Source organism: Lissotriton helveticus, chromosome 3_1 (assembly GCF_964261635.1).
Source record: "Lissotriton helveticus chromosome 3_1, aLisHel1.1, whole genome shotgun sequence".
Lineage (NCBI taxonomy): Eukaryota > Metazoa > Chordata > Amphibia > Caudata > Salamandridae > Lissotriton > Lissotriton helveticus.
In genome coordinates this window covers 1,070,998,229-1,071,024,867 of record NC_136061.1, presented here as the reverse complement: position 1 = coordinate 1,071,024,867, position 26,639 = coordinate 1,070,998,229, and the positions used below count along the sequence as shown (strand labels likewise).

At 48.3% G+C, this 26,639-nt stretch overlaps 1 protein-coding gene across 1 annotated transcript in view; it reads left to right on the top strand.

Moving 5' to 3' along the window:
• LOC144823277 (sodium channel protein type 2 subunit alpha-like) overlaps positions 1-26,639 on the top strand; it is a 942,252-nt gene that overhangs the window by 500,338 nt on the left and 415,275 nt on the right. The window contains exon 15 of the mRNA XM_078681632.1: positions 7,669-7,842. Coding sequence (XP_078537758.1) covers positions 7,669-7,842 — 174 coding nt within the window. The remainder of the gene's footprint in view (positions 1-7,668; positions 7,843-26,639) is intronic.

The window sequence follows — 26,639 nt, the reverse complement described above, 5'->3', positions numbered from 1 at the left end:
AACTGTCTAAGGAACACATTTTTAATCCTTGCAAGTTGGTCGGTCGGCCTATGGCCCCATAATTCGGCTGCGTACAAAGCAGCTCCTCTAGCTTGCGCCTTGTACATTTCCAGCACCGGCCCCAGCATCTTACATACACACTTCCTCTGCTGTTTCGCTAGGCCCCCTGACGTTTGCGTCAGTTTTAGACAAACCTTGCTGGTTTGGTCACCCCACTCCATATTCTTGTTGAGGGTTAGACCCAAATAGTCACAGACAGTGACTTTCTCTAGAGATTCTCCGGCTAATTGTGGGTTGGGACGCTTTGAGTTGCCTGCATTGAAAACCATATATTTAGTTATCTGGGTATTTATTTCCAGGCCCCTGTTCTTACAAAATAGGTACAAAATATCCAGTGCCCTTTGAATACCCATCGGTGATTTTGACAGCAGGAGAGTATCGGCTGCGAACATCAAGGGAAATACCTTGCAGCCCGCTAGTTTTGGTGCATCTAGATCCCCTCCGGCTGCCAAAGCTTCAACCAGGCCATTTATAAAGAGACAAAAAAGGGTAGGGGCTAAAACACACCCCTGTCTTCTCCTCTCTCTATGAGTATGCGATCAATGAGTTCTCAATTTTTTCCAAATCTAATTTGGGCATAGTTGTTCACATGCAGTCTTTTCAGAATCTCACATAAATAGGGAGGCACTCCTAAATCATGTAGAATAGCCCATAGTTTTTTTCTGGGGACTAAATCAAAGCCCGATTTCAGGTCCACAAAAACCATATAGAGACTGCCACCCTCCAAGATTACTGTTTCCAGTGCAATAGTTGCAACCTGAAAACTTGATCAATTGTGGATGTTTTAGTACGAAAACCGACCTGATAGGGGGTGAGAATAGAAAACTCCTCCATACAATTCTGCAAACAGTCCAGAAGCACTCGGGCGAAGATTTTTAGTGCAACATTGATGAGGCTAATGGGCCGATAATTTGCAGGATATGCAATTATGCTGGGGTCCTTTTGATACAGTTGTGTCCGTAATTAAATACATTTTAGTTACTAATGATCACTATCAGTCATAACTGTCAAATGGTGCCAGAGATTGTGATTAGAAATAAAAGTATGTGCAGTTGTTGGTAATTAACCAAATGCATAATTGGGCTACCTTGCAGGAGCTTTAGATCCAGATTGCTCACTTATACTAATGTGGTATGTTCATGAACATTAGCATCAAGCATCATTCCAGGGACAGGTACTCTGAACTCATACAACCCCATAAACATACTCTGGGTTTGTAATCATATGTGAAATATTCAGGATCTCATCTACAGTCATGCACAGGGTTACCCAGGGAGCAAATGGTTCTGTACTGGTTTCTAGTGCTACAGCTGGTTAGTCTGATCAGAAAGTGTATTTGATTGAGATTTTCAACTATATCAAATGTTGACTTTTAGTTAGTAAACGAGAAGACAAAATATATACGAAATGCAGAAACAATGCACGTGCAACAGACACAAATAATTTTGGGCTGTATTATTCCCCATTACTGAAAATCACAACTGTAGTTCATGTACACAAGCCTGATGGTCGCAAGACGGAATGTGGAGTTGTGCAGCTGAGTTTTTGAACCCAAATTTCGCATCACAGTCTATGTGATTCCCTCTTTAATGCAGTTTTTTACTATATGACTGCTTCAGCTATTGAACAAGTAGCCTATGCCCTAAACACCTTCCTACAAGGTGCTTTGAGGCATTACTAAATCCAGTATCATCAACATTGATTTACTCTGCTGCAGACTCTGTGACCTCTTGAAGTCTGTGTCACAAGGACACGCCAGTTCTAAGCTATGTTATCTTTGGACCTGACAAGTGTGAATGAAATGTATGTTAGAAAAATATGCTTCAATGTATTCTTGCAACCTGGAATTAGAGTTTATACCATAGTTTTTCACTAATATGGTGTTCTATGCCTCAAATACTTCAGGTGTTGGAGAGGAGATGAACATGCTAGCTCACACACACAGGAGGGGCTCAATAGTACTATTTAAATCAAAGTAAAATAGAAGACAAATCACAGCCATCCACAGGCATAAGACTTTTGATTCCATATGGAACATTAGGCTTCATCCCCAATTTTTGAAGCTGAGTTTTGGAGCCTTGTTTTACTTCCATTTAACTAATTAAATTAAGTATTTATAGAAAATAAGTTCAGGACTGGAGATAGTGTTCTTAATGCCTTGGAGTGACGTGGTCACACTCCTTTGGATTTCTGTGAATGAGCAGTCAAGCAGTAGCTCAAAGGAGGTGGGGTGAAATTTGAGTCAAGAGTCAGTAAACTATAGGTATACCAGTTGCAATAAAATATGTGAATGCCCAGTCAGAGTTGAGAGTTTTCTATAAGGTTGTAACCCCTTTAAATATATCTTAAAATGTCACTAAATAGTTAACATGGAGGCCAAGCAGTCAAACATATAACATGCCAAAGGCACAATAAAAAGGTGAGGGAGTAGAAATACAGTGATAAGCCAGGATTCTTGGATGTAGAGGTTTTTTAACGTTCTCAGAACACCACTCTCTTGGATGAAGGAGTCTATAGATTCAGGGGCAGAATTACAAGCCCCTTACGCCACATTAGCGCTGCTGTTGCGTCACATTTGTGGCGCAGTGGCGCAAAGTCAGCGCCATGCTACGGTGTATTTACAACATGACGCATCTAGGGAGATGTCATGTATCTCCCTAGATGTATTGTGTGAATGTGAGAAAGAAGTGTGGTTTGTGATGTTGAAGATCTATGTTTTTATTAAATTGATGAACTCATGAGATTTACTGTGAAATTTTATATAATCCTTTTTTCCAAATTGTGAAGGACATATAAAGGTAGTAAATATTATATTCGTAAGGAAATAAAAAATAATTTAGTAAATATGACTGGGTCAGTGTCTATTGAGGATTAATTCTGTGTAATAATTGTACAGGCTGATCAGGAATTTCCATTAGTACTTGGCATAAAGACACTTGAGACATACAGTGTTTCCAATCAAAAGCTATTCATGATCAATCAATCAGGATTTATAAAGTGCAGCTAATCATCCAATCGGGTATCCAGACTCTTGTAGGCCCCGGAGGCTTCTACGAACAGCCAGGTCTTGAGGGCCATTCGGAATTCCGGAAGTGAGGTGATGGTCACGAAGGCATGTAGGGAGGCTGTTCCAGGTTTCTACTACAATGTGTGAGAAGGAGCATCCTCCGCCACTTTCTCGGTAGAGTATGGGCAAATGAAAGGGAGGCGGACTGTAGTCTTCACGATGGCTGGTGGAAGTTCATGTGGTGTTTAATGTAGGCCGGTCCTTGGTTGTGTAGAGCCTTGTGTGCGTGAATCAGCAGCTTGAATTGCCTTCTCTTCTGTACTGGGATCCAGTGCAGTTTCCTGAGGTGGAGTGTGATGTGGGTTCGGGAAGCCTGAGGATGAGTCTGGCTGCAGCGTTTTGTATGGTCTGAAGTCTCTGTAGAAGGTGTGTGGCATTTCCTGTGTAGAGGGCATTGCCGTAGTCCAGTCATCTGGTGATGAGGGCTTGTGTCACTGTGTGTCTCGTGTATAGGGATAGCCACTTGAAGATATTACGTAGAATGTGCAGAGTGAGGAAGCAGGCAGAGGAGATGGCGTTGATCTGTGATTTGTTGTCAATAATGATTCCGATGTTTCTGGTGTGGTTGGAGGGAGTGGTTGCGGGCCATTAGTCTGATGGCCACCAGGCGGTGTTTCATGTGTTGCTGCTGTTGCCAAAGATCAGTGCATCCATCTTGTCTGTGTTCAGCTGCAGGTAGTTGTTCCTCATTCAGTTGGTGACATTTGTCATGCATCTGTGGAAGTTGGTTCTGGTGGTGATGGGGCCGTCATTGAGTGAGAGGATGAGTTGGTTATCATCTGTGTATGAAATGACGTTGAGACTGTGGGATCTGACGATGTTGGCCAGCGGCGTCATATATGCGTTGAAGAGCGTGGGAATCTTTTGGTTTCCGAGGTTGAAGATGTGGTGTGTGCATGAGTCTGTGGAGCTCCTGAGTGGATTAATTTCATAGTGAAGGTGGTGTCCTGGGTGGAGAGGTTGTTCCAGGTAGTCAGTGTTTGGTTTGTGTAGGTTACAGTGGTGGCATATCTGTCAAGGAATTCCATAGGTGTGGGTTGGGGTTTGAAGTTTCTGCATATGGTTACCGTCTTGTCATGAAAGAAGAGGGTTAGGTCATCACACAGCTCCTGTTTGAGTGTGATGTTGTTTTCTCTGGCAGCCAAGTTGGAGAATTCCTCAACAGTGTTGAAAAGTTCCTTGGTTTCGTTGGCACTTGTTTCGATACTTGCGGCAATGGCTGTTTTCTTTGTTGCACTCAGCAGGCGGTGGTAGAGCTTGAGGGAGGTCTCGAAGGCTGCCCTGTCCTTGCTGGGATGCCGTCTCCTCTCCAATGTTCACTGTCTTGTTTCCCTGTTCTGAGTTCTTGGGTGTATCCGATGGCTTTTTAGAGGACTTTCCATGGATGTTGCTCTTGCTGGAGACAACGCTGTCTGCACAATTGGTGATTCAGGCATTGAAGTTTTTCACTCCCTGTTATAGGTTGGTGGCGGTAGCAGGGTTGGAGGTGTTGAGGGCGTTCGGCCAACTGGCCTCTGGGATTTTATTCCACCTCCGGTGGAAGGCGTTGGGCATCTTGGGGTGGCAGTGATGATTACGTCTCAGTCATGACTGTGGTTCTATAAAATGGAGGACTGTAATTCTTTCGTCAAAATCTGGTAACTCCTCCCAAGTTTCCAAACATTTAGCCTTCGTGAACACTGAAAACATGCTGAAAAAGGGAACAGTCTATACAATAGTGCTTACATTTCACAGTGAGTGAAAAGTGCAACTCACCACATTCATTGTTGAGGTGCCTATTTTGTCAGCCATTCCTCATCTTGCACAAATAATGCTGACAAAATATCCTCCATGCACACATTATGTTTTTGATCATTATTGCAATACATAAGCATGTGTGTCTAAAGTCTTTCAGAATTTTGGTAGCAATGGAGACAAGTCGTGTCACTGAATAAAGGGTGGACTTAAGTGGGGCAATTGTGTGTTTTTTGTAGACTAGCTAGGATCACATTTCCTCCATTGAGGTGTGAGAGAATGGGTGGTTATACTTCTGTTCTGAAATCTGCTGGGGATAGAAATTTTGATTTTCCTTAAGAACCGTAACAGATAGGAAGCGGGTTTTCAAGCTATTTTGCAAGTTAGATGAGGTTGATGTTGGTATCAATTGTAAATTCTAGAGATTTTGCAAGTGGCTCCTCTATGGGGATAATGCCCAGCGGAAGAAGGTTGTTGAGTCATTTTTGAACTGGTGGGGTCAGAGAAGCATAAGAGCATAGCAGCTTTAGAGAGAAGGCAGACTTTCAATGTTTTAATTTCTCTTCATGGATGTAATGTTCAGAGAGTTCAAAGTCTATGAGATCCAGGCTATTAATTCATGAAGATGTTCCTGTCCTGGTCCATTGTACTAAGGGAATCCATGTAGAAGTTGAAAAGTTTAGTTGAGAGAACTGAACTTTTAGGAATGCAACATTTTACTGGGTATGTTTAAAAGTTTGGTCTCTATCCAAATTGTTGATAAGAGGACATTTAGAAAGAAGCTGTTGTTGATAGTGTTCAAGGTGGCCAACAAATACAATTGGACCACTACACACGTTTCCATCATCCAAGATTCTTAGTATGAATTCATGGATTTGAAGGGGTGCTGCCTTTGCACTACATTTATGTCTGAAACCACACATAAGTTGTTCAAGAGTTTGGCGTAGCAGTAACAAATTCATTACACTAGTTGATTGGTGGCAGTTTTTCGAATAATTTTTTTCCAGAAAATAAATTTTGTTCTAGGTCTGAGATTTTGAAGATTATTTGAGCCGTGATTTGATTTTTGGAGCAAAGGCGATACTTTACTGGATTGGAGTGCTGATGAAAAATGCCCTCATCTTGTGATGTGAATGCTATTTTGAGATTTAGAGGTGCACTGTCCTCAGAGCAGGGTCCTCTAAATAAGTGGTTTGGGTCCTCTAAAGGAGAGAGTGAATGAGAGAGATCGTTGAGCTTCTTTTCAATTTCTCTGGAGGATGGAAATGAGGAAGAGAACGGTGTGAGTATCGAGACTTAATCTTGTCTTGTAGATAAATTAGGTTCAATTTGATGATAATGAGATCAAGAGACTTGCCTTTCTTACAGGCTGTTGCAGTGAGGGTGGGGGAGCATTGGCATGCAACTAACTAACAATTTCAACTTTGGGACTCCTGTTGAACGGCATGAAAAAGGGTGTAGTAAAGGGACAGCTCAATTTCCTCCCTAATTATAAGGAAATGCATCAATAGTTTGCAGTTTGTTCTCATGTCACAAACCACTGAAATATTAGCAAAGGCAGAGGGCAGTTGGTACATATTAACAAGTGGAATCATTGCATGAGGCAGCCATTCACTATGAAAATAGCAGATGGGCCTTTGGGGGAACCACAAGTGGCCTCCTCAACTGTTGCATGTTCCCTCAATACCCTTTTAGTTGGCGCCATATATTTTTGTAATTGTTGCCCCTGTCCTTGAAGTGGACAGCATTTGCCATGACAGCACTTTGCAGATGCAAATTAAAGCTAGAGATTCACAATCTCTTTTAAAGCTGCACCTCAGATATTAGCAAGTGAATTCCTTCGCCATGAATAATAATGAGACAGTCTTTCTGTAAATATTTGTGACTGGTCTTTTGTGATACATCGAATTTCTAATGCAAAAAATGGTTGGAGACAATATGCAAACGTTGCACCAAGATAAAATATGAATTATACCTGGCTCTTACAGCCATGCTGTCTGTTATAGCTACTGGCCGACTACTGCAATACGTGCCACAATAGACACTCAGAGAAAGCGGGCAGCTCTAAGTCAAGTCCTAAAAACACAAGGGGAAACAAATGAGATAAATGTTTGCACCCTAGATTTCTGCAAGCTTCTCACACATCTAGCAACTCCTACCATTATATGTGAAAAGGCTACGTGTGACTCTGTAAGTCTCACAGTGAGTTAGTTCACTGAATTGCATGGATATTTTCTTTATTCCTATGTATGCATTAATTCTACTATGGTCAACCTTAATAGACAGGTTTTCTTTATTTCTATGTATGCATTAATTCGACTATGGTCAACCTTAATAGATGTGGCAAAAATATGTGATGAATTAGTCTTCCAGTCATTGAAGTTACTAATCTTTAATCTTATTTATAAAAATCATCTGATAGCAGATACTAATCTTAGTTCCATATAACCTGCTTTAAAGCGTGAAATTAGTTTGACCCCTGAAACCATCATCTGGCAGGCACAGTCTCATAGTAACGATTTAAACATCTCCTGAAAGTTTCATTTATGAACTCAAGGGCTGAATAAAATTCCACAATGAACTATCTGTTAACACCTGTTGTGAAATTTCAGCAAATAGGCTGCGAAACTGTGATGTCACAGTAGCATGAGAAAGATCATATTGCTTGGTAGCTGATCTCTAATCTGGCAAAGGGAATATTTCCAGTTGGTAATGCAATTAAGGTAAACGTGGACATAGATAATTTGCGTCCCTAATTAATCAATATATGCTGTCGTTGTGAATTACCAAATTTCATTTTTCTCTAGATTTTCACTGGGATCTTCACTGCAGAAATGGTCTTCAAAATAATTGCACTGGATCCATATTATTATTTTCAAGAAGGCTGGAATATCTTTGATGGAATTATCGTCAGCCTTAGCCTCATGGAGCTGGGACTGGCAAATGTGGAAGGATTATCAGTTCTAAGGTCCTTCAGATTGGTAGGTATTGCACAAAATAAACTGAAATATTCTAGTAGGGTGCACTGCCTTGATACTGAACTATGATCACAGACCCAATCTGCGTAGACAGAGAATGCATGGAGTTTGCTAGGTTTTGTGTACATATTCATCTCATGCTCATTATGGCCCATTTCAATGAATTAATTGTTTTTATTAGTCTTGGTGTAATAACTCTGCCAAAGTGTTTAATTCAACTGCTTTTCACATATATTTATCAAGCCTGAGCATCACCCCAGTGGTAGAATGACAATAAAGGTACACATTGAAAGTAAAATCATTACATAAGAGGAAAGCAGTGTCTGAAGGATTGAAAGTCTGAGATAAAAAGCAAATGGGGTACAACAGACGTCAAGCAGTAAAATATATTCTATATAATTGCTGTAATTGTGAATTCTGACTTGTAAAAAAATATTTATTGTAGTTAATCCTCCATAAGGGGCACTACCAGACTCGATAACACTTTTTGGACCTCATACTGCACACCTCTTTGTCGTTCTGCATACAGCAGCACCCACTTTATTTCTAACTTCCAGCCAACTGGTATGATGCTAAATAGGAAGATTTGGCTGGTGTACTGACAAGATGGCTGACAAGAAGCAAACATTCTTATTTCCTGAGGACCCCACAATATCCTGCAACGATTCTGAACCCCACCCACATCACCATCAGTCATTTGTCAAAGACAGATACAACAAGGATTCCTGTTGGTGTGCTAATGCACCCGCAGAGACTGTCATGGCCTGTATGGGAAATTGCAGATGGTGGCGCTTCAGAGCCATTGTGGAATAAATGACGTGTTGCCAGGCCTGAACTGACTGGGTGTTTGTCTTGCCCTGATGAGGATCCTACCAATACTAGCCATGGTTTCTTGAAAGGATGCCACAACTGGGGTATAAGGGATGCACTGGCAGTCACTCTGCAATGACGCCTCTAATACTGTTGAATCCGTAGGTGCAGGTTAAAAAGAATATTGCTGTAGCACGGGAGGCATGGCAGGCACTCCTGAGCAGGAGAACCAGTCAGGGTGGATGGACTGGAGCACTAAACCTCCTTTGCTAGGATAAACTAAGAATTAGGGATAACACTTCTTCTCATGAAACACTGGAAATGAGAGGCTAAAGATTTAGTGACAGATATTACAAACTTCAGAAGTAATCGCCCTGAACATATAGTTCCTCTGAATAGCCACCATGTGAAGTAGTTGGTTGGGATCTTTGAATCATTACTGGGCTTTTTAGACTACGGGCCTGATTTAGATCTTGGCAGACGGGTTACTCAGTCACAACGGTGACGGCTATCCCGTCCGCTGAAAAATAAATCCCATAGGATATAATGGGATTTATATTTCGGCAGACGGAATATCTGTCACCATTGTGACGGAGAACCCATCCGGCCAAGATCAAAATTGGGCCCTAATCTGTGATAATAGGTCTAGAGCCTTCTCATTTGATAACTCATGCATACCCAAAGAGATAAATTAGAAATACACAACATGACGTTTCAATGTTTATTGAACCTTAAATAAAATACTTGCACTGCAATAATCAATAGGAAGAAACAGAATGGTGTGATCAGCATTCCAAGAAGAAAATAATTCAGCCCTTGAGCTGTTACAGAGAATATATATTCTTGCATATAGGTACTGTTATATTTTGAACTCCTACCTAGCGCTACCTATCCTAGTGTGCCTAGGGTGGGTGAATCTGCCATAATCCCTGTCGGGTGATCTAACTCCCCCATTGCTTGTGGGCTAGTGTCATCAGGGAGCCCGTCTTGGTGGAGAGCTGAGCTTCATCCCTCGCAGGAGGTAAAAAGTAATCAGCTGGGATGGAACTCAGAAATGGGGCGGCTTCACAGTGCCAGCAAAATGCTCCTCTAACTTAACAAAAGAGTGATGTTGTTTATATTATAAACATCACCCATGTTGTCATGCCGAAGTTCCAGTCACGCTGCCATTATTGATTCTACCCTAACAAAGCTGTCACAGAGTGAACAATAATCAACAACAACATTTTGCACAGTGAACTTTAGCTTTCGTGCAGAATGTTCAAGGCTCTGATAATGTGCCTAAGAAAATGTTCAAATGTAAGCAAAGCAATTTCATAGAACCTTATCCATACAAGCATGCAAGCCAAAGTGTGTCAAGTTTCACGTTCAAGAAAGGATGACAAGTTTAAACGGGAGCATGTAAAATGGTAGTGTTCTTGCGTGGGCCTAAATTTGACCACATGACACTGCGTTCCAGAAGTGTGGCCATATGGGTGTGGAGCAGTGTTCCTTATGGGCATCAGCAATGGTGCACAATGTGATGGCCCAATATTTGATGGTGTACGTGAGATGTTTGATGGAGATATTCTTACTAAATGTGTGTGTGCACAATGGTATAGACTTGACTTTTTCCCAAAGTTGGTAGAGGTGGTTACGCCCTGGCTGAGTACCAACAAGCTGCGGTGAGGGAACTTTAGTAGCGTAATATCAGGCATTATGGATAGACTCCCTCCGAAGGCAGGCACAACACAATTGGGTCAAATGACCAGCAGATTCAGGGCCTGATCTACAGTTTAGAGGACGGAGTACAGTACTACCATATGTCAAATGTCTTCGTTACTGTCCTAGATATCTTGTGAAAACCACAATAAAAGTGTGTTTCATAATGCTACCCACAGCCAGAAAACATAGCTGTACATTTTACTGTGAATTTAATAATTATAATTATAATAATAGTTATTTTTATTATTACTACAACTATGTCTACTACTACTATTATCACTACTAATACTATTGCTATTATTGTTAAGTGATTATTATTTTTTATCAAACTATTCATGAGCAGCACTTGTGAGGGTAAATTGACTTTAAAAAAGGACTACCTTATAAGTACAAGATTTATGAACATAGTGTCTCCTTTTTTTATTTCCTCTCAATACACTTAGTAGTACGATGTAACTCAATGGTGACACATTGTCAGAGATAAATGTAACTAAGCTAAACTTTTTTTTGCCTTGTCAACTGCATATGGAAATTCAATTCATTATTTTGTTCATAACACAGATGTTGTTTACTATGTGAAAGAATAGTGTTCCTTGAAAGCGACAGAACAAAAAGATCTAAAAATGGCCCTTGTGGAATAATTAATTCTGAAGCAATTCTTTTAAAGATTATGTACATTTTGGAATCTCACGGAAGAAAGAGAAATATATATAGCAGACACCTTGAGCTGTCTTGCCAGAATCATGTTTTTGTAAAATAATTCTAAATGTATGTATGTATTTATATATATAATATATATATATATATATATATATATATATATATATATATATATATATATATATATATATAGTCACTAAAAAACAAAGGTTACAGGGACATTATTGTTAGGTTCAGGTTTTACACGCACCAAACCATATTAATTCAGCTGTTATGGGTAGAGTTATTTCAAGTAACTGTTGCTCATGCCCTAAGGTAACTATAACTTCGCCATGCACAGTTTTTTCATCAATATTTTTCCTGCAGTGTTACAGTGTTGTTATCAATGATGTCATGGAGGATGTCATGAGTGATGTAATATCTGGGGCAATCAGCACTGCATGGCAAGGGCGCTAGTTATAGTTACCTTATGACACTAGTTATAGTTACTTGAAATAACTCTATAACAACTGAATTTCTATGGTTTTATGTGTGTAAAATCTAAACCTTATTATAACGTCCCTGTGACCTTTGTTTTTTTCAACCAATATCTACGTTTTTTCAAATATTAAGTCAAGTGCACGGTGGCGGGGGGAGTTGGACGTAGAGCTTGGCATTGTGCCGCCACCACCCAAGCTTGCTGTTCCTCCTCCCCTTGCCATCCATTGTCCAAGTCCATGCCCCTGCTCCCTCATTACAGACCTGTGTGGCCATTGATCAGCCACTGCCTTTCCTGCCTGCCATGAACAGTTAGCTTCCAGCCCCATTCACCTCCTCCCTACCCTCTGTTTTCCGAGTTCATGCACCAGCCCCTTCCCTCCTGCTCTGCATGGTCCAATCTGCTGGCCCTGCCCTCAATTAAACTTGATGTCCCTGCTCTCTTCTTCTGTTCACCTTTGTCCAATTATATTCCCCTGCTTAGCCTATATCCTTATCTTGTTGTCCCTACTCTCCTTCTCCCACCCTCCGATTTCTGTGTGTTTGTCCCTGCTCCCTAGTTTTTACTCACCATGTTCCATGGACCTGCCACTGCCCCTCCTACCTATCTGTTGAGCTGCCCCTTCCGCCTGCCTAGTATGGTCAGATGACTGCTGCCAGTCCCTGTCACCTCCACCCTGCCTGTCAGTTTCATGTCCTTATCCCCTCTCGTCCATGGTTAATTTTGCTGCCACTCCATTCTGACCTCCATGCCCTGTTGTGCTGTAACTGCTCCTCCTGCCTACCCCATATGGTCTGTTGTGAAGTCCTTTCCCCGGCCCTCTTTTGCCTGTGCCCAACCCCAATCCAACCCTTCTGTCCTCCATGGTATTTTGTGCATAGTCCTTGCCCCCTCCCTTTTGCCCACTATGACCGTTGTGCTGCCACTAACCCTCCTGCTTCCCATGTAAGCCCTTCTGTGCTGCCACAGCCCCTTCCACCAGCCCTATATTGTCAGCTTGCTGCCCATGATCCCCTCCCACCCACCAACCTTCTCTCTGTTTAATGTGTGTATGCCATTATAGTCTCACTGTTGCCATTCATGATGTGTTGTGCCCATCTCACCTGCCCTCCAAGGTCAGCTTTCTGCTCCATCCATGCCCCCTTTTCCCCTGCCCTCTGGTTTCCTTGTGCAGGCTCCTATCCCCTCCCTCGTGCCTTGTCTGGTCCGTTGTTGTACCCCTGCCCCCTCATTCCTGCCCTTCATGGCCCGTAATACTGCAGATGTCCCTCTTGTCTGTCCTGTATGGTCATCTTACTGCCCTTGTCTCTTTCATCTCTGCACTCTGTTGTCCATGTGCATGGCCTCGTCTCCTCACTATTGCATTCATGGTCTGTTGTGCTGCACGGCCGTCCCTCTAGTCCTGTGTGGTGTATTGTGCTGCTGCAACCCCTGATGCCTGCCCTGTATGGTCAGTTTGGTGCCCCTGCCTAGCTCCCTCCTGCCCCCTGTTATCCAAGTCCATGTCCCTACCTCATTCCTCCTGACCTCAGCGATGCAATGTACCATACTTTCCAACATTTTAAACTTGGTAAGAGGGAGATTTGGGGAAAAAACCTGGGGAATTGTTTTTCCCCATTGACTTACATTAAAAAAAAGTCAATTTTAGGCAAGAAACACATAAAGTAAATCCCTTTTTTGCTTAAAAAATTGGGAGACTCCTGCCTGAATTGGATCTGTTGCAAAAAGAACAAACGATGAATAGATTGCTTAACAAATCAAACATTCACCCAAGTCACATATCTGCTCACCACTCCACCCCAGTTTGGACCCAGTCATATGCAAACCTGTTATGCCCCTGCTCCCCATGGGTATAGTCCAGACCAGGATCTCCCTGGACCAGAAAAAACATCATGGGACTGGTTTCGGGGTATCACCCCATATCAGCCAGGCTTGCTTGAATCCAGTGGCACAGTGAGCACAAACCCAATTCTGGTAATACCCTTCCCACTTAGGGTGACAAAAGAAAAGAGAACAAAGGATCGTCAGAATGCTGAACTAATCAAACATTATCCCCAGCTACCAATCTAGGTTTGATCCATCGTTTGTTGTCTCTCCATGCCACCACAGTTTGGAACCAGCCATATGCAAATAAGTCTTTTTTTTAACTCTTTTTTTATTTATCAGTGCTTAATCAACAGTACATTGAAATTATGCTGTGCAGTACATAATCGCTCAATAAGTCAGAGTGTACAATGGTCACATCAACAATCACCTATCAAAATCTAACCTAGCACAGTTGTTAACTATTCTCCTTCCTATACCTAGGTGTCCCTATCTACAGACCTCAGTGATCCTGCCAATTCCCCCATTTATTTGGGCATTCCTCCACTCATATAAACTGATGAGTGCGACCTGACCTCTGGTCGCTCCCCACACCGCACGGCTCCTCCTGGTGGCCCGTGACTGCCCCTCTGCTGCTGCTGCCAAGGGTTCGCCGCTGGTGAGCCCCTAGCACCTGTGCTGTTGTTTTTTTTGTTTGTTGCTCTGTTCACCCCATTCCTGGCTGCATAATTTGTGTTTTTTCTTCCCTCTGTTTGCCGCTCGTTTTTAGCCCTTGCCCTCTGTGGCCCCCCCGCTCCCCACTTCCCGCCGCTGCTCCCCTGCGGCCCGCCCTCTTTTTGCCTTCTGTGCCCACTGCCCTCGCCCATTGGCCGCCCCGCTCCCGCCTCACAGCTGCTCCTCCCTCCCACTTGGCCTCTTATGGAGGGCACCGTGCGGCAGTGAGTGCGACCTGACCTCTGGTCGCTCCCCACGCCGCACGGCTCCTCCTGGTGGCCCGTGACTGCCCCTCTGCTGCTGCTGCCAAGGGTTTGCCGCTGGTGAGCCCCTGGCACCTGTGCTGTTGTTTTTTGGTTTGTTGCTCTGTTCTCCCCCATTCCTGGCTGCATAATTTGTGTTTTTCTTCCCTCTGTTTGCCGCTCGTTTTTCGCCCTTGCCCTCTGTCCCCCCCACTCCCCGCTTCCCGCCGCTGCTCCAGCGGCCCGCCCCCTTTTTGCCTTCTGTGCCCACTGCCCTCCCCCATTGGCCACCCCGCCTCCCAGCTGCTCCTCCCACCCACTTTGCCACTGATGGAGGGCGCCACGCGGAAGCTGAAGGCGCACCAAAGGCAAGACCGTCTGGGCCCGCGCCAGAACCCCTGGACCCCGCGCCACCCGCAACACCAGACTGCGCTATGACTCCAGCACCCTCCACGCACTCAACACCGAACGAGACCACCCCTGCTACCGAGCCACCCCGAAGCACACCCAAGGGCCCTTCACCTGCCGGAACTGCAGCTACACCAGCATCCAGCCCACCAAAACACCAGCCAAAGAGCCCAACCACCTCCGCTGCATCCTCCTCAACACTCGCTCCGCTCGCAAACACGCCATCGAACTCTGGGACCTCCTAGACTCCACCGACCCCGACGTCGCCTTCCTGACGGAGACCTGGCTGAACACCACCTCAGCACCAGACATCGCCATAGCCATTCCACAGGGCTGCAAGATCTCCCGCAGAGACCGCACCAACGGAGTGGGAGGCGGAATCGCCATCTTCCACAACTCTATCAGAATCTCAACTAACATCGACAACATCATCACCACCGCTGAGCACATGCACTTCCAGATTCACACCGACCCCAACACGACCCTCAGAGGAACACTCATCTACAGACCTCCAGGACCACGACCACAGTTCAGCGACACCATCACCGACCTCATCAGCACTAACGCCCTCGCCTCCAAGGACTACATCCTCCTCGTGGACCTGAACTTCCACCTCGAGAAAAACAACAACGCCAACTCCACCACCCTGATCGACAACCTAACCAACCTCGGACTCAAACAGCTCGTGGCGACACCCACCCACGCCGATGGATACACACTTGACCCCATCTTCTCCACAAGTCCCCACGTCTCCTTCAACTACACCTCCGAACCCCACTGGACCGACCACAGAAGCGTCCACTTCCCCTTCAGGAAACCCACCACACACCACCGCACCCAACAGCTGCCGCAGCGCTGCTGGGGCAAGGTCACCGAGGACCAACTAACGACCACCCTCGCCCGGAGACCACCCACCGACCCCACTGACCCAGACACCGCTGCAACCAACCTCACACAGTGGATCAACGACTGTGCCAACACCCTCGCCTCTCTCAAGACCGCTTCAACCAGCCACACCAACAAGAAAGCCACCTGGTTCACCGAAGACCTCCGGATCTCCAAGCACACCTGTCGGAAGCTAGAGAAGAAATGGCTAGACGACCGAACACCAGACAGCTACACAGCCCTCAAAAGCGCCACCCGCAGGCACCACCAACTCATCAGGACCGCCAAGAGGACCGCCTTCAAGGACCGCCTAGACAACAACGTGCACAACACCAAAGAGCTCTTCAACATCGTGAAAGAACTCTCCAACCCCAGCTCCAACACCAACGACATCCCACCATCACAAGACCTGTGCGACTCCCTGGCTGCCTTCTTTCATCGCAAGATCACCGAAATCCACGACAGCCTCAACTCCGACACCCCCGCACCCACCACCGAGTCCACCACCCCTGCGACCACCACCTGCACCAATCGCCTTGTCCAACGCCAGCGACGAAGACACCATCAAAACCATGAACTCCATCCACTCCGGATCCCCATCTGACCCCTGCCCTCACCACGTCTTCAACAAAGTCACCACAACCATTGCGCCCCACCTCCGAAAAACAATCAACAGTTCCTTCGAGACAGCAACCTTCCCGGAAAGCTGGAAGCACGCCGAGATCAACGCCCTTCTGAAGAAGCCCAAGGCGGACCCCAAGGACTTCAAGAACTTCCGGCCCATCTCCCTGCTCCCGTTCCCGGCAAAAGTGACAGAGAAGATCGTCAACAAACAGCTAACCCACTACCTCGAAGACAACAACATCCTGAACCCCTCCCAATCCGGTTTTTGCAGCAACCACAGCACCGAGACCGCCCCTATCGGCGCCACTGAAAACGTCAGGATCCTTATGGACAAAGGAGAAACAGCCGCCCTCATCCTCCTGGACCTATCAGGAGCGACCACTGTGCCCTCGGCCTGGTTGCCCCCACGCTCCCCGCCTGCTGCCTGCCTCCTACCTGCTGCCTGACTGCTGCCTGCTGACGCCACTCCAGCCCGGCGCCCCAGCCGCCGCAGGGCCGCCCGCCTCGATCGCCACTCCAGCCCGGCGCCCCAGCCGCCGCAGGGCCGCCCGACTCGATTTTTGCGCCGGTTTTTGCCGCGACCCCGCCCCCCCGCCTGCTGATAGGACAACGCACTCCCCGCCTCACAGCTGACCCGCCCTCACGGATCCCTTCTTAAGGGGACCCCGACCTCCTTTCTGCAGCGACCACTGTGCCCTCGGCCTGGTTGCCCCCACGCTCCCCGCCTGCTGCCTGCCTCCTACCTGCTGCCTGACTGCTGCCTGCTGACGCCACTCCAGCCCGGCGCCCCAGCCGCCGCAGGGCCGCCCGCCTCGATCGCCACTCCAGCCCGGCGCCCCAGCCGCCGCAGGGCCGCCCGACTCGATTTTCGCGCCGGTTTTTGCCGCGACCCCGCCCCCCCCGCCTGCTGATAGGACAACGCGCTCCCCGCCTCACAGCTGACCCGCCCTCACGGATCCCTTCTTATGACGCCCCCTCAGCGACCGCGCAGCGGACGCGCGCAGCGGGAGCACCGAATGAGCGCCGAAGGTGCGCCAAAGGTAAGCCCGTCTGCGCCCGTCCGCGCCTGGCCCGCGCCCAGTGCCAGGACCCCTGGCCCCCGCAGTTCCCAGCCCACCCGCCGGACGTACGACGCCGCCACCCTCAACGCACTCAACACCGGCCGATTCCCAGGATGCTACCGAGCCACCCCGAGACGCACCCACGGACCCTTCTGCTGTACCGCCTGCAAGTTCATCTGCATCCGGACCTGCCTCGCACCAGCACCCGCCAAGACGAACACCAGCAGCAACCACCTCAAGTGCATCCTGCTCAACACCCGCTCAGTCCTCAGACACGCCATCGAACTCTGGAACCTCATCGACACCACTGCTCCTGACGTTGCCTTCCTCACGGAGACCTGGATGAACGCCTCCTCAGCGCCCGACATCGCCATCGCCATCCCAGAGGGCTACAAGATCACCCGGAGGGACCGCACCGCCAACCAGACAGGAGGAGGCATCGCCATCATCCGCAGGGACACCATCCGCATCACGACCTTCACCGACGACATCCTGACTACCGCCGAACACCTACACTTCCAGATCCACACCGACCCGAAGACCACCCTCAGAGGCACCCTGATCTACCGACCCCCGGGACCACGCACCCAATTCAGCGAGGACATCGCCGACTTCGTCAGCCCGCATGCCCTCCCCTCCCCTCCGCTGACTACATCCTCCTGGGGGACCTCAACTTCCACCTGGAGAACAACAACGACCGCAACACCACCACCCTGCTCGACAACCTCGCCAACCTCGGACTCAAGCAACTAGTGACCACCCCCACCCACCTCGCCGGACACACAATCGACGCCGTCTTCTCATCCAGCAAAGACATCGCCTTCAGCCACGCCACTGGACGGACCACAGCTGCGTCCACTTCACCTTCAGAAGAACGACGACCCACCACCACCAGCAACAGGTCGCCCGCAGAAGCTGGAGCAAGATCACAGCCGACCAGCTCGCCGCTTCCCTGAGCCAGCACCCTCCCGCCAGCTCAGCGAACCCCAGCCAGGCCGCCAACAACCTCACGAAGTGGATCAGCAACTGTGCGGACGAACTCGCCCCACTGAGGACCCCGCCCAGCAGACCCGACAGCAAGAAGGCCCCGTGGTTCACCGACGAACTCAAGAGCTCCAAGAAGAACTGCCGAGCCCTCGAGAAAGCCTGGAGAAGGGAGCCAACACCGGACAACATGACCACCCTCAAGCTTGCCACCCGGAAGCATCACCAACTGATCCGCGACACCAAGAAAACCGCATTCAAGGACCGGCTGGATAACAACGCACACAACAGCAAGGAACTCTTCAACATTGTGAAAGAGCTCTCCAACCCCAACGCCGGAAACAACGACATCACCCCATCGCAAGAACTCTGCAACTCCCTCGCCTCCTACTTCCACAACAAGATCGCGGACATACACAACAGCTTCAACACCCAACCGACGAACGCCACGTCCAACTCGACCGAACCACCGCCCCCCACCACCACCCTCCGCGCCTGGACTCCGATCTGCACCGAAGAAACCGTCCGCATGATGAACTCCATCCACTCCGGATCTCCGACCGACCCCTGCCCTCACCACGTCTTCAACAAGGCCGACGCCGTCATCGCACCCCACCTGCGTGACATCATCAACACCTCCTTCACCACCGCCACCTTCCCTGAGAGCTGGAAGCATGCCGAACTCAGCGCTCTACTCAAGAAACCAACAGCGGACCCCACCGAGCTCAAGAATTACCGCCCCATCTATCTGCTCCCGTTCCCAGCCAAAGTCATCGAGAAGACCGTCAACAAGCAGCTGGCCGCCTTCCTCGAGACGAACGGATCCCTCGACCCCTCACAGTCTGGCTTCCGAGCCAACCACAGCACCGAGACCGCCCTCATCGCTGCCACCGATGACATCCGAACCCTGATGGACAACGAAGAAACAGCGGCCCTCATCCTACTAGACCTCTCCGCGGCCTTCGACACCGTCTGCCACCGCACCCTAGTGCATCGCCTCAGCAACGTCGGAATCCAGGAGAAGGCGCTGGAATGGATCATCTCCTTCCTCGACGGAAGAACACAGAGAGTCCGTCTACCACCGTACAAGTCAGAGGCCACCGAAGTCATCTGCGGCGTCCCTCAAGGATCCTCGCTGAGCCCAACCCTCTTCAACGTCTACATGAGCCCCCTCGCGGCCATCGCACGCCAACACAACCTCAACATCATCTCCTACGCCGACGATACCCAGCTGATCCTCTCCCTGACCAACAACCCCGCCGCCGCCAGAGCCAACCTTCACGAAGGCATGAAAGAGGTAGCCGAGTGGATGTCGACCAGCCGCCTGAAGCTGAACTCGGACAAGACGGAAGTCCTCATCCTGGGATCCTCGCCCTCCGCCTGGGACGACTCCTGGTGGCCCCCCGCCCTGGGCACCGCCCAAACCGACAGACCACGCACGCAACCTGGGCTTCATCCTGGACTCCTCCCTCTCCATGACCAAGCAAGTCAACGCCGTCTCCTCGTCATGCTTCAACACCCTGCGCATGCTACGGAAGATCTTCCGGTGGATCCCCACCGAGACCAGGAAGACTGTCACCCAGGCACTCGTCACCAGCCGACTGGACTACGGCAACGCCCTCTACGCCGGAACCACCGCCAAGCTCCAGAAGAGACTCCAACGGATCCAGAACGCCTCAGCCAGACTCATCCTCGACATCCCACGACACAGCCACATCTCCGGACACCCAAGAGACCTGCACTGGCTCCCGATCAACAAGAGAATCACCTTCCGTCTCCTTACCCACGCACACAAAGCTCTTCACGATCAAGGTCCGAGCTACCTCAACAACCGCATCAACTTCTACGCTCCCAAACGACACCTCCGATCAGCCAGTCACGCCCTCGCCGCCGTCCCCCGCATCCGAAGAACGACAACAGGAGGAAGGTCCTTCTTCTACCTGGCCGCCAAGACCTGGAACTCCCTCCCGACCCACCTGCGCCTGACCCAAGACCACCTCGCCTTCAGGAAGAAGCTCAAGACCTGGCTGTTCGGGCAGTAGCAGCACCCCCCCCCCCCCTAGCGCCTTGAGACCCTCCGGGTAAGTAGAGCGCTCTATAAATGCCTATGATTGATTGATTGATCAGCAGCCTTTGACACAGTCTGCCACTGAACCCTATCAGCACGCCTCCATGACGCCGGAATTCAAGAGAAGGCCGTGGCCAGGACCACAACCTTCCTCTCCGGCAGAACCCAGAGCGTCCGCCTCCCACCCTTCCGCTCGAAATCCACCGAGATCATGTGCGGCAGCCCACATTGATCCTCCCTCAGCCCGACGCTGTTCAATATCTACATGGCACCACTCGCCCACGTCGCACGACAACATAACCTCAACATCATCTCCTACGCCAACGACACCCAGCTGATCATATTCCTCACCGAAGACCCCCACACCTCCAAAACCAACCTTCGCGGAGGAATGAAGGCCATAGCCGACTGGATGAAGGACAGCAGACTGAAGCTGAACTCAGACAAAACGGAGCTCCTCATCCTCGGACCCACCCCTTCAGCCTGGGACGACTCCTGGTGGCCCACATCGCTAGCCGCAGCCCCGGAACCCAGAGACCACACACGCAACCTGGGGGTCATCCTCGACTCCACCCTCTCCATGACCAGGCAAGTCAACGCCGTCTCCGCGTCCTGCTTCAACACCCTCCAAATGCTCTGCAGAATCTTCAAATGGATCCCCACCGACACTAGAAAAAACGTCACCCAGGCCCTCATCACCAGCAGACTAGACTACAGGAACGCCCTCTACTCAGGAACTACAAACAAGCTCCTGAGACGACTACAATGAATCCAGAACACCTCGGCTCGAATGATCCTCGACGTCCCCCGCCGAAGCCACATCACACCCCACCTGAGAGGCCTGCACTGGCTCCCCGTCAACAAGAGGATCACCTTCAAACTTCTCATCCACGCACACAAAGCACTACACAACACCGGACCCACCTACCTCAACAACCGACTCAGCTTCCACACCCCCACCCGAAGCCTCCGCTCTGCCAACCTCACCCTCGCCACAGTCCCTTGGATCCGGAAAACCACAGCCGGAGGAAGATCCTTCTCCTACCTCGCCGCCAAGACCTGGAACACTCTCCCAACTAATCTACGACAGACTCAGGACCTACTGGCCTCCTCAAGACCTGGCTCTTCGACCAGTAGCGCCCCCCCCCCAGCGCCTTGAGACCCTCACGGGTATGTAGCGCGCTCTATAAATGTAATGATTGATTGATTGATGAGTTTATTTGAGTATAATAACTCATATTCGGCTCGGCAGCACCTTTCCAGATCTGCTTCCCAATCAGTCACCCTCATGAGAGAAGCCACCCCCCAACCCTATATTGTGCTTGGCCACTACTGCAACAAGGGCCAACCATATTTTTGTATATCTCGGCCAGGTTTGAACGCCAGGGATAAGCAGCAGATACCATTTAGTTTCTAAGGGAAACTCCAGCCCAGCCACCTCAGCCATGATCCTCCCTATTTCTGACCAATATCATTGAATCAACGGACAGTCCCACAACAGGTGGCCAAAGGTCCCCTCTTGTCCACATCCCTTTGACACAATGTATTTTCAGTTTGTCCCAAGCGATATAGCAGTGGTCTGGAGTAGTACGTTCTATGCAAAATCTTCAACTGGATCAGCTGAAAGCAAGACCATATGGCTACCTCTCTCAGACCCTGCATAGCTTACACCCAGTCCTCATCTTCTAATGGTCCAAGATCACCCTCCCAAGGTGCCCTCAGTTGCCCCAATGTATCTGGGGAGTTATTCATCATTTTTATATAAATTAGCGAGATCGCCTTGTCAGTCAAAATGTTCATCAACAGTCGGTTATCCAGCAGGGTTGCCTCAATCAACACTTATCCCTCATGGATGTATCTTTGAACTGCATGTCCCAACTGTAAATATCGGTCATATTCCTGTTGAAGAGTAGCGAAGAAGAATTAGGCCTGTCCCCTCCATGTGTCACACAATTTTTCAAGGCCAATTAACTCCTGTTTGCCAAAGTCTCATAACTCCCCGAAGAAGGCTGATATCCCAGAGTGGCATAATCTCAGTCAATCTACCCTCCTAACCTAGGCATCTCGTGGCTTCTTTCCAAGCCCTCATGACTGTTTGCATATGGAAAGGCAGACCACGCTCCCTCCTCCTGTGATACAGAAAGGGAGGTATCTCCTGTCGCCCATGGATATTCTGTCTACTCTAAACGCATGATTATCTTGGTCTCCAAATACCCATTCATTCAGTATAACTAACTGGGTGGCCCAATAGTATTTCTTGACATCTGGCACCGCAAGCCCTCCGTAGTAGACTCCTCTCTGCAACTTTTGTAAGGCTACACAGGAGGTACTGCTATTCCACAAGAGTAAGTGTAATTCCGCATTTACCTTTTGGAAAAAAAGCTGTTGGAATTGGAAAGGTCATATTTTGCAAAATATATAGCAGGCGTGGTAGATTCATCATTTTAAATATGGCCACTCTGGCCATCTGTGAGAGCGGAAGCTTAAGTGAATGCTGGGCATCTCTACAGAATCAGTCAATTGGATGGACAGGTTCTTAGCATAAAAGGTCTGCGTCTTTCTAGTCACATACACCCCAAGATATTTAAACCCAGTCTTCTCAATTGGGACCCTACATCTAGATATCAATTTTGGTATTCCCCCCACCAGCTGGAACAATAGGGACTTGTCCCAATTTATACAATATCCTGAGTAGTTCCCAAATATGTGGAAGATCTGTAAAATCCTATCAATATAATGCATGTGTCTTGTGACATATACTAGGACATTGTCCTAATATGAGATTTTTTCATCCCATTAACCGGTCACTGGAATGCCCCAGATAAGGGGACCTTGACGCGCCCATTCATCCAGTGGCTCAAGGGCCAAAGCAAAGAGCATTGGGGACAGGGGGCAACCCTGTCTCATACCCTTTCGTGGGGCAAACACCCTGGACACTGAGTTATTGACTCGTACTCTTGCCAGAGGATGAGCTTATAGAAGCCTGACCCGCCCAATGAACCTAGGCCAAAAACCAGAACACCAAAAAGATAACTCCATTCCACACTATTGAATGCCATTTTAGCATCTAGCGACAGAAGAACCACTGGTTCTGTAAAAGCGGATTCCGTCACTGGTATTATCCCATATAACCTTCGTAGATTCAATTGCATCCCCTTATGCAGCATAAATTCAGATTGATATGGAAGAATCAGAGATGTAATCACTGTTCGTAACTGAAGTGATAATACCTTGGCCAATACTTTAGCCTCGTAGTTAGGCAATAAGATGGGTCTATATGACCCACAGTTCGTTGGTGGTTTACCCTTTTTAGGGATCACCACTATCACTGCTGTTCTGGTAAGGAGCCATCTTTTGTGGCCCCTTGAAACATATTTCATAGGTGTTCCGCTGTTTTATCCAACATGCATTTGAATAATTCCACCGGTACACCATTTGTCCCCACTGCCTTTCCAAATTGTAGGGTGTGCGCCGCTGTACTAATTTTCTCTACTGTCAGGTCTCCCTCTTATATTTCTTGGTCCTACTCTGTCAGCTGGTGGAGATACACATCCCTCAGAAATTCCTCACAGTCACTACCTGACATCTTGGATGTGAACATATAAAGAGCCTCATAATAAGCAGCAAATGCTTCAGCTATCGCGTTTCCGGTGAGGTGCTGCTTCACTCCCCTTCCACTATATCCGGACCCATCTACTTCCCCCATCCCTTCTATCCAGCCACGCCAGCAGTTTACTAGCTTTATCTCCCAAATCGTATAAATGGTGCTGGGTGTCCAAAGCCTGAGCCCTGGTGCTATCTACCATCAACACCCTTAATTCGTGTTGACGCTATCGTAACTGATGTCCCAATGAAGGTGTGGCCCTTTCCCTCCACCATACGAGATTCCAGGTGAGCGATGTCACTGTCCAGTGTGATACCTTTCAGTTTTTTCTCTTTCCTAATTGCTCCTATTTGGGCTTGGGCATGGCCTCTTATCACTGCTTTGAATGCTTCCCAGAACATTACAGTCAAACTCACTGAACCCAGGTTTTTCTTTAAAAAAAATAACTTAACCCGTTCCCGCATACTTAATTTAAATTCCTTATCTTTGAGGAACCACGGGTCAATCCTGGGTGGTAAAACGTAGTGTCTCATCGGACCTTCAAGCACCACTTCAACTAGTGAATGGTCTGAAACCCCCTCGCCACGTGTAAGGTCTTCTTTAAGTTGCCCACGTGGCTAGTCTGTGTGATCGAATAGTCCAAGCGGGCCACGCTCACATGATCTGCCGACATGTGTGTGAATTGCCTGGACTCTGGTTGATGAAGATGCCATATGTTGCCCAGTCTCATAGCTAATAGAAAATCTCACAAGGGGCCTGTGCTTCCCCCGGTAGCCTCCCCCTCCCAAATGTCTAATTCTATGTTGATTACATCATTCAAATCTCCTCCCAAAACCAGCCTCCCATCTGGTAGATCTAGGAGCAGGGGGACCAACAGGTCTGACGTAGATGCTTGTAACTTGGGAGAAAAATACACCAAGCAGAAGTTAAGGATCTTTCTCTCTCACTGGCCGCTCACCGCTACATACCTGCCCAGTGATTCACTCCATGTTCTCATGGGAATATAAGGTATCACCCTCCTACATAGTACCCCAACCCCCCCTGGAACCTGCAGTGTAACCTGCATGCGCCACCAGTGTGCATCCAGATCTGTTGAGATTTTACAATTATTCTCCATGAGATGCGTTTCTTATAGTAAAATAATATCTGGGGCGTGTCTCTAAATGAATTGTAAAGCCACTGTCCTCTTTATCTTACCATTGAGGCCATTGGCATTCCAAGACCAGATTTTCAGTGGCTGCCACTGGGCCCCAGACATAGAACTAGCAACTGGCATAGGCTCATATTTGTGTGTTACCTCCTCCCCTTGGATCTGTTTCATGATGTAATATAGAACCCACCCCACTGTAATTGAGGACTTATATAATGAAATTAAATGAAAAATGATATTTGTATCGCGCATGGACTGCCCGGAGGCCTCGCAGCGCATTGACTGAATTACAGGATGGACTACTGGGTTGGTTAACACGCTCTTCCGAACAAGTGAGTTTTTAAAGCTCTTCTGAATGCCATCCGGTTGTTGTTCTCTCTAAGGGCAAGAGGAAGGGAATTCCATGTTCTCGCAGCAATGTGCGAGAATGAGCGGCCCCCCAGTGAGCCTTCTTTATTTTAGTCGTGGTGGCTAAATGCAGCAAGCTGGAGCAAAGAGCTCTGGGGGGAAGGTTGGGGATGACTAAGGGGTGCATTATAGCTGGGCCTGTTCGATGAATGGCTTTATGAACAAGGCACATGGCCTTGAATTGTACCCTTGCGGCCACAGGGAGCCAATGTAGCTTCTTTAAGGCCTGTTTGGCTGACTGCCAGTGTGGAATATTAAAAAGTAGTCGGGCCGCGCAGTTTTGAGTGACCTGGAGTTTATTAATCGCTGCCACCGGGGCTCCTAGATATAAAGCATTGCCGTAGTCCAGGCGGGAGAGTATCAAGGCCTGAACCATGACTCTCCTTGCCTGGAACGGAAGCAGAGGGAGCACTTTCCGGAGCATTTTCATTAGCCCGAAACAGGTAGATGCAGTTTTGGTGGCCTGGACAGTAAAGTCTAGCGATTTATCGAGCCAAACTCCCAGGCTCTTTATCTGAGGTTTGGGGGGGAGGAGAACCTAGACACGAGGGCCAGCTGGAAACCAGAGTGGTCGGTGCAGGATTGCCCAGTAACATGATCTCAGTCTTCTCCCCATTTAGTCTGAGGCAGGAGGATTCCATCCATTTGGCCACTGCCTCTAGACAGGGGCCCAGTGTACTAGACGACCCCTCAGTGTGGTCCAAAGAGACCACCAACTGAGTGTCGTCAGCGTAGGTGATAATACGCACGCCAAAGGGATGGACTATCTCCGCTAATGGCCTCATGTAGGCATTAAAGAGTGTGGGGCTCAGGGCAGAGCCCTGAGGAACCCCACAGCTGAGTGGCTGCTTGATGGAAACTACCTCCCCCTCAAACACCTGGAAGGAGCGCTCTTCCAGAAAGGAAGTCAGCCATGTCAGGGCCGCGCCCGACACACCCATGCCTTTCAAACAATGTAATAGGGTGGCATGGTTGACCGTGTCGAACGCGGCGCTGAGGTCTAATAATATGTTGACTGATTTCCCTCCCCGGTCCAGCACCGATCTTGTTTCTTCCGCCACTGCCAGCAAAGCTGTTTCAGTTCCGTGTTGAGGGCGGAATCCCGTCTGGGAGGTGCATAGCAGACTGTTAGATTCTAAATAATCTACTAGGATATTGTTAATGTGCTTTTCTAGC